At 37.6% G+C, this 13,250-nt stretch overlaps 1 protein-coding gene across 1 annotated transcript in view; it reads left to right on the forward strand.

Moving 5' to 3' along the window:
- The window catches only part of Tmprss15 (transmembrane serine protease 15), a 123,419-nt gene that overhangs the window by 64,109 nt on the left and 46,060 nt on the right, over positions 1-13,250 (forward strand). Inside the window, exon 15 of the mRNA XM_052158804.1 lies at positions 2,908-3,043. Within this exon, the coding sequence (XP_052014764.1) occupies positions 2,908-3,043 (136 nt within the window). The remainder of the gene's footprint in view (positions 1-2,907; positions 3,044-13,250) is intronic.

The following is a 13,250-nucleotide window of genomic DNA, read 5'->3' on the forward strand; positions in this document are numbered from 1 at the left end:
GGTTGGTGGTTAAGTCCCTGAGAGCTCTAGAGGTTCAAAATAATCCCCAGCCAGGCAGAGAGGGCACACATATCTTTAATGTCAACAGAGGCAAGGTAGATCTCTGAGTTTGAGGCCAACATGATCCACATAGTCAGTTCCAGGACAACAAAAGCTACACAGAGAAATCCTTTCTCAGAAAAAAAGTTCTCATATTAGCCTAGGAAATTGGAATACCCAAAACATAATCCACACATCAAATGAGGTACAAGAAGAATGGAGGAGTGGCCCCTTGTTCTGGAAAGACTCAGTATAGCAGTATAGGGAAAAACCAGAACAGGGAAGTGGGAAGGGCTAGGTGGGAGAACAGGGGGAGGGAACGGGTTTTATGGGACTTTCGGGGAGTGCGGGGACAGAAAAGGGGAAATCATTTGAAATGTAAATAAAAAATATATCGAATAAAAAAAGTTCTTATAACACAGAACTTTTTATAATATGTTGATTATAAAATATTAATTTCCTCATTTCATTTTATAATATATAGTGTATTGCACTAGGACAGTAATCCTGGGAATATATAAACCAAAATCTAATCACTCCAGATGGGCAAGCAATGACAGACCAAAGTAAAGACACTAACAAGATCAAACCTAGTGAACCAATGAGTTTCCTGGGATTACTTGCAGGAATATGGGTGAAGGGTTACCTAGAGGAGCAAAAATGCCTCAGAGACAGCAGCATCACCAAAGTATAGATGATCATTCACAGAATTGGACATGCACTACCTGAGGACCCATCTATACCACTCCTGGCCATATACCCAGAAGATACTCCAACACGTAATAACGACACATGCTCCACTATGTTCATAGCAGCCCTATTTATAATAGTCAGAAGCTGGAAGGAATCCAGATATCCTTCAACAGAAGAATGCATACAGAAAATGTGGCACATTTACACAATTGAATACTACTTAGCTATTAAAAACAATGAATTCATAAAATTCAAATGGATGGAGCTAGAAAATATCATCCTGAGTGAGGTAACCCAATCACAAAAGAACACACATGGTAGGCACTCACTGATAAGTGGATATTAGCTCAAAAGCTCAGAACACCCAAGAAACAACTCACAGACCACCTGAAGATCAAGAAGAAGGAACACCAAAGTGTGGATACTTTGATCATTTTTGGAAGTGGATCAAAATACCCATGGCTCACAGCCAACCAATAGAATGAACATAGACTCCCCGATGAAGCAGCTAGAGAAAGGGCCCAATGCACTGAAAAGATTTGCAGTCCTGCAGGAGGAACAATAATATGCACCTGCCTGTATCCCCAGAGCTTCCAGGGACTAAACCACCAACCAAAGAGTACATGTGGAGGGAGCCATGGCTCCAGCTACATATGTAGCAGAGAATGACCATTTCAGACATCAATGAGAGGAGAAGCCATGGGTGCTGTGAAGGCTCGAATCCCCAGAATAGGGGAATGCAAATCAGTAAATTGGTTGGGGCGAGGGGTGCGATCAGCAGAGTGAGGCAGGATGGGATAAGGAATTTTCAGAGGGATAATACAGAGACAGGATACCATTTGAAATGTAAATAAAGCAAATATCTAATAAAATTATAAAATAAAGCTGGAAACTTGAAACTAACTGTTCACAAGTTGGAAAGTGTCTCTTCCAGGCAACTCAGCCGGTCTGAGCCTACCCAGGTAGCTGTCTGAGAATGCCTCTCAACAGTTCATCCTACTTATAAAACCTTGAAGAGGGCACACCTTGTGAACCTCATCAATTTTAAGGAATCCTTGAATCTATTGGGTGATGTGATTCCTGAGTTTAAAAGAACTTCCCTGCTGGATAGAATGTTTTGCCTTCTTTTAGAATCCTCTGAGTTTTCAGGAGTATCCTTACAAGATGGAGGAAATTCTTTCACAAAAGAACTGTTCTGATATATTATGTTACTATTGTTGATCCGTACTGTGCCTAAGTCAGAAATAATACGTCTTCATAAGTAAGATCGTATAGATCATATTGTGGGTCATCATGAGTTTCAGTAATACTGGGAATTTCAGGAACGCAGTAGGTTCTTCAAGGTATTGTTCTCTATAAGAGAATGTTTACTCACTTTTTAGTTGTGCGTTATATGGAGATGTTGTCGACAACTTACTGTTGTGTCTTTACATCTTGATTTTTTTCTTACGGGAAAGGAAAAGATTCACACTTATTTAGAAGAATGTCTGGTAGGAGATGTATAAAACTAATGAACAAATGAATGAATTGATGAATATATACTATTTAAAAAGTAAATGTTATGCATATCTTGTGCCTAGTACAGCAAGTATCATGCAACAAGTATTATATTCATTTCATTCTTATCCTATTCAATATAGTTCCAGGGCAATATAGTTGAAAACATCTACATCTCAAAGAACTTTCTGAGGTGCCTCTGGACTAAGTCTGTTTGTGCGTCTTGTGATCAGCAGGGTCATGAGAGTGCCAGCTCAGAACTCTGTGTGAACTATGGCCAGTACGAGACTGAATGCTCACCCTACTCATTTCTTCTTGTACTTTTTTTTAAACACCATTGGGAGGCAGTTTATCTCTGCTTCCAAATGATGTATACGTTTTACTAAGTTAACTGAAGTATAATAAAATCAGGAGAAAGAGAGATAAATCATAAAGCTATAATCTAACTCAGAAAGAAGACATATGTGTATATTTTGCCAAGATTTATATATATGATAAGAAAGTGGAGAGCCTCAAAACAATTGATAATGGATGATTTATCAAAATTTCAATGGGGATTATTTTATCATGCATCTTGTGTGCATGTGACACTGATTCCCCGGTGTTACTGAAACATAAGAAAAACAAAGTAAGAAATTATTAGAGTGGAATGATATTCTGTCCCTCTCTGAATTTCAGGTTACATTCAATGCTTTCAGAAACCGAGGTTGCAGTACAATAGCCCTGGATGACATAAGCCTAGCAAATGGAATCTGTAGCGAGAGTCCTTATCCAGAGCCAACCTTGGTTCCCACCACTCCGCCAGAGCTCCCTAGTAAGTAACTTCAGTGGGGTTCTCATTTCCCTTTTCAGAAAAGATTTCGGGACCACAATTGCCTAAGTCAATTTTAGAATGATTTGATAGCAAATATGAAACCTAAAGTTTTAATATGCGGCCATGATGAATGGAAAATATTTTCCTCCTGAAATGGTGCCTCGGTAAGCCTTTGCAATATGCTTCCTTGGTAGCTGCTTAAAGACTGTAGTTGAAAAATACCTGAGATTTTCAGATTGTCAGAACTTTAAACTCAAAGAATAAAATGGATCATATGCCTAGCTCTATTCTTAGGTCAAAGTGGAAAGCCTAAATTTCAAAGATAGCCCATTACTACTCATCTTATCCATATCCAAGGAGCACATCCTATTACCAGACCATGAGCTTTGACCAGCCATAAAAGGAGACTCGCAGATAAAGATAACTTACAATGCCTTCTATAACACACCTACTCTCCCTTTGTTAGGATAATTTGAGTGTAGTACTGAGTTTTTGAGGCAATATCTCTCTTGTCTTGTGATCATGGGACGCTGAGAGAGCCGATGGATTCTATCATTTATCTGAACACTCACAGAATTTCCTGGTCTCATTTGCTCTCAAACACATTTGAAACATTAAACATCCTCACGAAAGTACATAGTTTTCTAGTTACAAGCTTTAAATTAGAATAAACAAACAAATAAAAACCAAAAATGTTTGGCAAAAGACCTCCATGGATGAAAGCATTTGCAACCAAACCTGATTGTCCTGGAATTGTCTTCTGACTTTCACATGCTCAGCATGGAATGCATACACACACAGACACACAGACACACAGACACACAGACGTGCACACACACACACACACACAAAGTAATTACTTTCATCTGTTTCCCTTTCTATATCCTTGTTTTTCAGATGCAGTTTTTTAGCATTATTTTTCAAAGTAGTTTTAACAAGCCCAAAATGCTTTTTTGAAAAATTGGCTGGTATTTGACACCTTTTGGCAAATGAGCTTCCTTTAACTAAAGATGCCACTCATCCTGGCCTCAAGCTGCCATCTTGGATGCTTAGTATATCCCAACAAAAGACTCGGATCTACTCTCCTTGCATATTGACAAGTTTAGATGTGCCCTGAATTCTACAGTTATCTCCATAATTCATTTAAATCATAGATATCTGATCTGAGAACGACACTGTCCAAAACACTTACTAGGTATCTGTATAGGTGATTGTGAAAATTTTATCATGTTATAAAAATAAATGCATTAAACAGCATACCATTTATGGCTAATCTGTGAGAAAGGGTAAAAAGGACAAGGTTTAAGTGAGGAAATGACAATAAAAACTGCACTCAGAGATTTTCATGAAACAAGGACCCTGGTACGACAATACTGTGCTACATTCTGGCAAAACCAAACGTTTTATTTATTTTCCTGTTCTGGGAATGGAGTGTGAGGCTTCTGACAGTTTCAACAGATGCACATGGATACTTCTTAAAACCCATGCTTTTGCTCAGGTTAGCCCACCTGTGTTACATTTTTATCTGTCTGGTTCCTAACGTCACATGATAGATAATACATAAATACCATTAAACCCATCTCCTGATGCTTTTGTCCTATTCTTTTGATGTCTGAAATAGATTTTGAAATAAACATTTTTTCACTGGAACTAAACTTTGAAGTAATACCAAAATGAATGCAATAATTTTGGCATGGTGGCACTGGATGATAGTGGTCTTATTTTTATTTTGTGTGGGTCCTCTATATTAATAGTATATGACATCCTATGCAAAATTTTATTTTCAAAAGTCTTAAAATCACTACTAGTTTGATGAATATTGTCTTAATCAGGGTTTCTATTCCTGCACAAACATCATGACCAAGAAGCAAGTTGGGGAGGAAAGGGTTTATTGAGCTTACCCTTCCATATTGCAATTCATCACTAAAGGAAGCCAGGACTGGAACTCAAGCAGGTCAGGAAGCAGGAGCTGATACAGAGGCCATGGAGGGATGTTTCTTACTGGATTGCTTCCCCTGGCTTGCTCAACCTGCTCTCTTATAGAACCCAAGAGAACACTAGCTCAAAGGTAGAACCACTCGCAAGGGGCCCTCACCACTTGATCACTAATTGAGAAAATGCCCCACAGCTGGATCTCATGGAGGCACTTCCCCAACTGAAACTCCTTTCTCTGTGATAGCTCCAGCCTGTGTCAAGTTGACACACAAAACTAGCCAGTACAATTGACCCCTTGCCAAGTTGACACACAAACACATCACTATTAAGCCTCACCCCTTACTTTCTTATTCATCCCCAAGATCTAAATTACTTTAAAAGTCCCACAGTCTTTACATATTAAAAGTTCAGTCACCTTAAAATGTACACTATCTTTAAAATTCAAAGTCTTTTAAAAGTTCAAAGTCTTTTAACTGTGGGCTCCACTAAAATACTTTCTTCCTTCAAGAGGAAAACATATCAGGGCACAGTCACAACCAAAAGCAAAACTCAAACTCCAATGGTTCAATGTCTGGGATCCAACTCACAATCTTCCGGGCTCCTCCAAGGGCGTGGGTCACTTCTCCAGCTCTGCCCTTTGTTGCACACAGCTTGTCTTCTAGGCTCTAGCTGCCTGTACTCCAGTGCTGCTGCTGTTCTTGGTGGTCATCGCATGGTACTGGCATCTCCAAAACGTTGCTATCTTCCACTGTAATTAGGCTTCACCAATAGCCTCTCATAGGCTCTCTTCATGTGACAAGCCTCTGCTCCTATGCATGACCTCTTCAAGTCCTGGGCCATCAATTGCAACTGAGGCTGCACCTTCACCAATGGCCTTCCATGGCCTCTCACTGTGACAGGAGCCTCAGCTGCTCTTCATGACCCCTTCATGCCTTCAAAACCAGTACCATCTGGGTGACTCTTACACAGTACCAAGTCCAGCCACAGCAAAAATACAACTCTGGAACACACTCTCTGTGCTCTCAGAAAACACTTCCCAGAAGATTTCACCTCAGTGATGCTGGTCTCTTCTTAATCACCGCTAATTTCTTAGCTCCAGCTAACCAGCATCAATAGTCCCAGTAACACAAAGGTTTGCTTTAGTGGTCCTGGTATCTTGTTAATCACAGCTGATTCTTCAACCCCAGCTAACCGAAACCACAGAATCTTCACAATCAAAACATGGCCACTGTAAGAGTCTTTAATCTTCCCTCTGAAATTTCACAAGCCAGGCCTCCATCTTCTGCACTGTTCTCAACATTGTCTTCCAAGCTCCTACAGAACATTCCACAGAGTTCTTGACACTGAATAAATCATCTAGCCCAAAGTTCCAAAGTCCTCCCCAAAACATGGTCAGGTTGTCACAGGAATACCCCACTTCTGGTACCAACTAAGGTTATGCTAATACTTCTATATTAGTTTGGGTTCTCTAGAGTCACAGAACATATGGATAGTCTTTATATAGTTAAGAAATTTGTCGATGACTTACAGTCTATAGTCCAACTCCCCAACATTGGTCAGCAGCAGCTTGGATGGAAGTCCAAGGATCTAGCAGTTGCTCAGTCCCACGAGGCAAGCAGGCAAGGAAGAGTGAGTAAATCTTCCTTCTTCCTTATATATCCTTATATGTCCTTATAAATCTCCAGCAGAGGGTGTAGCCCTGATTAAAGGCTGTAGGTCTCCAGCAGAGGGTGTGGCCCAGATTAACAGTGCGTGCCTCCATGCCTTTAATCCCAGATGATCTTGAACTCGGAAATCTCCTTGTCTTAATCTTCTGAAATTCATAGCCACTATGCTTCAAGATCTCCATGCCAAGATCCAGGTCAGAAATTTATATCTCTGAGCCTCCAGATTAGGATCATAGGAGAGCCTTCCAATTCTAGATTGTAGTTCATTCCAGATATAATCAAGTTGACAACCAGGAATAGCCACTACAAGTATTTCCTATAAGCTAAATGTTTTCTTGATAATTTAGGAGGACAGATTTCTTCTGTTTGTGTATCCCTCTATTAATCAATAAATAGTCCCATCTTTTCTACAGTTTCATAGAAAAGTCTAAGTTGCGGCATACTTAGACTTAAAATGTTAGCCTAGTTACATTACTTAAAATATATAATATAGATAATATATGTAAAATAAATGATCACAACATTGTCAAATGCTAAATCTATATTATGCTAAAATCTATATTATGTATAACATGATCATATCTATTCCAGCCAGTAATAAAAAAAAAAAAACACCAAAGAGTCCCACAATATCTCAATGTACAAAAGCCTGACATCCATGCACATTTTAAGACGGCAAAAATTGTAGTGTTAGAACAACCCATTGGATTTTAAGACATAAATTTAAAATTTGCCCAGAGTGTATTTGTTCCACTTTCCAAGTGGTTCACTTTGAGCCAGTGTTTAGCACAGCATAAAATGTTAATTACCACCCAGTGCATGCTGAACAATTTCTTTCTAATGCCCTTTGCAGTTGGGTCAATGGAAGTTCTATTTTTTAAAGAGCTATTCAGATTCCAAATCACTGATTTGTTTAAGCAAAAATAAAAGGAAATCACGGTTGACTTGCTAAAACCTTTCACTCTTTACACAGCAGTTAAATAAGAAAATCTCAAAACAAGTGAGTGAATAATAAAACTCTATGCCCACTACACTCCTGAATTTATTGTTAGGTATAGTTTTGTGGACATTCACAACTCCAGGGATCCCTCTATCATGTGGCATTTAGTCTGTTCTCCATCAACTCCAGTATGGCCCTTGTAATAGTGACACAATTAATTTCAAAATGAAGACTCTGCTGAGAGTAGAATTTATAAAAGCTTATAAAAGTTTATAAAAGCTAATATTCTATTGTACAAAAATCATGTTGATTTGAAAAACAATCCTGAAACTCTGTGATGAAGTACAGTAAGTGTAGAGAGAAAGAAATCTACACTCCAGGCCCTGATTGATTTCTGAAATTCTTGACTTATTAAGAAAAAAGTACCTTTAGCTATTTTAAAGTTCACTACTTTAAATTTTTTTTCTATTGTATCCTGCTTAAAGCCATTTTTCATTTCTTAATACAGAGTAAGTTAATTTAGTAAACAACTATGTGAAAATCAATCTGAATCCATGCTGTCTTAGCTTGTTCCTACAGACCAACATTCTATGGTATTTGGTTAATTTGATATTTAATCCCTAGTACACACAGATACTAATTTCGGTCACAAAAATCTCTCATCAGGGAACGTTTTGCTATTTTGTATTGTTTTTGTCAGTCTATCTTCACAACACCTTGCCCATTTACTGTTATCATTGGCTACATTTTTAAGAGAAAATAAAATTTGATTTTCATGAATAAACATTTAAACCAATTTGTCACAAATTGAATTAAACTATATTATGAATTGTTACAGTAATGTATTAAAATTATTAGTTTTTAAAAATCAGACTCTTAATTCTTAGGACAGATTTAATTTTGGATTCTAATATAAACTTATTATAAACATGTTCCATATAATATCAAAAGATTTATCTTATATTACTAAGATAATAATTAGTAATTGAGAATATTGAAAATTACTTCACATAAACTCAATGTGATTTATTATTTCTCAAGTTTTATCTATTATTTCCCTCATAAAAGACAATTACAAGCCTATTAGTAATTGCAACTATGTCTTCATTTCGTAGCTTATTTTCTTCCACATGTGTTTAATTCAAATTCTCTTACTGTGACTGAAAGCTAACTCTCCTCTTCTTCTCCTCCTGGACACACCTTCATATGGACACATTGCTTAGAAGGGTTGGGCTTAAGCAGAGGTTACCAATAGAAACAATCAGGAAAAGACTCCATCTTCAAAAACTAACTTGGAGAATGCTACAGAAACACATTGTGATAATGAAAATCCCCATGGCATAATACAAGATGAATCAAAATATAAACATTTAAAAGAACAGAACTAGGACTATTAAAATGTGAGAAATTAAATAACTGTTAACTAGTCAGCCTGCATTACTTTCATTGGTTATGTGGGCAGTCATTACATAATAGCACAGCCTGACTGAAATTTCTAGAATCACCTATCTTCAGTCTATGGCACTTCTCCTAAGAATCATGTGCTACACTTACACTGTGGGAACACCACAATTAAAATGAGTTGTGCTGTATTACCTACAATGGCATAAAATGGTTTCCAAATTGCTAACAGTCATAAACACAGAGCCAGCCACTGAAGCAACTTTCATCCAAAGGTTAAAGGAATCTTGATTGTCAGTTATTTAATGAGAAATTATGCACTGAATATCTTTTTAAAATTGGCATCTTAAGTGCATTGAAGGAATGAGTTTCCCAAGACTTCTGTTTGCAGATTAAATGCTAAGTTAACCACGTGCCTGATTAGGTTTAACAGTTACAACTGACAGAATTTTACTTCTGGTTATGAAAGTATTAAAGTGCTATCTATTCATCTTTCTCACATAGTATACTTTTTTGATTTATATAAAACTTTAAACTCTTAAAATATTACCTATGTGTTAATAGCAGTGTTTGATTTAGAAATTTTCTGTTTTTTAAATAGAAAATGGGAAAAATTGTAATGTGCATATGAAAACACACTTGTGCACAAATCAACTACATGTAAATCTATACATACATGCATATATTCATGCACACAATAATACATAAATATAGAAAATGCACATGATAATGCACACATATAAAACACACATTTATGTATGAAAAATAGACACCAAATCACATGCATTCACACACGCGTATGTGCACAGATATGCATATATGCAAAAGTTCACAGTCAAGTGCACATACCATATATTCATAGAAACACACATGTACACACATACTCAACCACTGATAGACATACACAGGCACACATACAAACCATACATATACACACTCACAGATACACACATATAAATACCTATGAATATCTGAGAACTACACATATTCACACAGACTACATGCACACATGTATGCAGGCAATAGAAACACATGTAGAAATACAATCATGTGAACACACATGAGCATGCACATTTAAACACTATACGTACACTCACATACATACATTCATGTTCACATATACACACATACAAACTGATACACAATGGTACATTTGTAAACATGAACATACACTCATATACACACACATTCACATGCATATGAACTACACAGATAAGTACACTTATAATTTAAACAAATGCACACAATCACATTCATAAATATATAATGTAGGCACTTACACTAAAACAAGTTGTTCACATTTTTTACATAACCACTAACACAATCATACACTAATGAAGACATAAACACTCTCACATGCATACAAATACACTTATGTGCAAATCCATACTATAAACATTCTAATGAACACACATATATGCAAAGACACAGGTGTGAAGGACCAATGTTCAGCTAGGTCCAGGTTCCTAAGAGAAGGAATGTTTGAGAGCACAAAAACAATCAACATCAAGTCAAATCATGGGTCCAAGCTGGTGCCCTATATTCTGCTTGAGACGGTTTTCCAGATTGCTTTCTCTCTGTTCTTTCTCTGAAAATCTCCAGATAGCTCTGTCTCTGTGCTCTGCTTGAGGCATTTCTCCAAGCAGTGTTCTCCACTACTCAAAAAAAAAAAAAAATTATCTGAATAGCTCCTCTCTTACAGTGCATAACCCAATCTTTTATTTTACATATCAATCCAGCCATTTACTCCAGGTTTCCTTTTGATTATCCTACGAATCTACATCCTATGCCCCAGTCTCTTGATTCTTAGGAGAAACAAGCAGTTTTTTGTTTTAAAGATTGCAAATGAATTCAGAGATCTGTCTCCCTTTGTTAAACACAGACAGTAATCTAGCTGCTTTTGGACTTTAAGATTCATAAAACCCATCATATAATTGATATTACATCCTTAAATTTTACATAATTGAGAAATTATATATTTTTACTGGATATTTCATTTATTTACATTTCAAATATTATCCCCTCTCCACGTTTTCAGAGGGGAAACTCCCTCTCTCATCCTCCCTCCCCCTGCTTCTATGAGGGAGTTCACCCACCCACCCACTCCCACCTCCCCGCCCTGTAATTCCCCTACATTGGGACATCAAGCCTTCATAAGATCATGGGCCTCTCCTCTGATAAGGCCATCCTCTGCTACCTATGTGCCTGGAGCCACAGGTCCCTCCATGTGTACTCTTTGGTTGGTGATTTAATTCCAGGGAGCTCTGGGAGGTCTGCTAGGTTGATAGTGTTGTTCTTCCTATGGGTTGCAAACCTCTTCAGCTCCTTTAGTCCTTTCTGTAACTCCTCCATTGGAGACCCTGTGCTCAGTCCAATGGTTGACTGTGAGTATCCACCTCTGTATTTTTCAGACTCTGCTAGAGCCTCTCAGGAGACAGCTATATCAGGGTCCTGCCAGCAAGCAATTGCAATGTCTTGACATCTGCAATAGTGTCTGGGTTTGGTGACTGTATATGAGATGGACCCAAGTGGGTGAAGTCTCCGGATGGCCTTTCCTTCAGTTTCTGATCCATACTTTGTCTCTGTATTTCCTCCTTGAATATTTTGTGCCCCCTTCTAAGAAGGACTGAAGCATCCACACTTTGGTCTTCCATCTTCTTGAGCTTCATGTGGACTGTGAATTGTGTCTTGGCTATTCCAAGCTTTGGGGCTAATATCCACGTATCAGTGAGTGCATACTGTGTGTGTTCTTTTGTCACTGGGTTACCTCACTCAGGATATTTTCTAATTCCATCCATTTGCCTAAGAAATTTATGAAGTCATTGTTTTTAATAGCTGAGTAGTACTTGATTTTATAAATGTACCACATTTTCAGTACCCATTCCTCTGTATATATTTTTGAAGTCATGTTTTTAGAGTTCTTTCCCATAGCTTTAAGGGCTGGCCTGAAGACCTCAGCATTTACCATTAGGAGACATTAGCAACACCCCTTAACCCATGACTCTTGCTGTCTCTGAGTCATTATCATTAACTGGAGGGACACTCCTTGAAGGAAGAATCTAAAAATACATTATTATACAAATAAGCTCTATGCCTACAGCTGGCATTGACACTCCTGGAGGCCCATGACCTTTAGGCCTTGATCCCAAGTCTGGAAGCATATCATTCCACTCCTACCAAGGACAGGCTGGACAAAGAAAGCTGGTTAACACACAAACACATAGTCATATACAAGTATACATGTGTACACATACTTTCATGCACACAAACTTACATGTGCTTATGTACAGAAATCACACACAAACATGTATACAAGCTCATACAAGTACACCAACACATTCATCCATGTTCACAGATACCAATGGAAACAAAAATAAGCATACTCATACACACATGCATACACAATCTCACATATGCACACATTCTCATAGAGTTCAACGGGGTTAGATAAGGAAGGCTGTTATTAATCAAAAGGTATTAGTGAAGGCTTTATATGGATATATTTTTCTTAATTAGCTTAATTATCCCTCCTCCAATGTGATTTCTGACTTCTTGAACATAAGAAAAAAAATCTAACTTTATTTGCCTTAACTAAAAGGCAAAAATACTACATACAAATAAAGCATGCTATGTACGTTTTAGAAACAATTTTTAAATTTAACAATGGTAACAAGCAATAAAATTGGGGTCCTTAAAATAGTCAATGATTATTAAGCAGCTTCAGATTTGTTTCTAACAAAATTAAATACGCTAAATGTATTGAAATTTTAGCATATGTAATTGTAGTCAGAACTAGAAGATTTAGTCATAACTTGTAACTGCCTGCAGTTACAGCAAACAGGTTACCTAGAAGGGAAGCAGGGGATGTGTGAGAAGGCAGCAAAAAGAGATGGAGACCAAGATAACACCTGCTATTCAAGGTCTCAAAGTTTAGTGAAGAACTCCAAATATATATAGGAGGGGGGAAACCCTTCCCCCAAAGGCTGGAAGCTTCCCAGCAGAACCAGTTCAGTTGCTCCACAGGTGGCTAGTGTTTCTCAGGAAACTGCAGGTCCTTGAAAAATAATGGAATTCACCTTGGTCTGAGCACTCCACCTTAGGTGGAGGGGATTATGGCTAACACAGGAGTTCCAGCTCAAAGGCTGGGAGAGTAGGAACTTCACATTGGTCGATGTCAAGTTCCTGCCAGGTGTCATGGCACCACAGTAAGGCTGTCTATAATAACTAGATAGATTTCTAATAAATTTTAATTAAACTCTGTGAA

This window comes from Apodemus sylvaticus, chromosome 15 (assembly GCF_947179515.1).
Source record: "Apodemus sylvaticus chromosome 15, mApoSyl1.1, whole genome shotgun sequence".
Classification (NCBI taxonomy): domain Eukaryota; kingdom Metazoa; phylum Chordata; class Mammalia; order Rodentia; family Muridae; genus Apodemus; species Apodemus sylvaticus.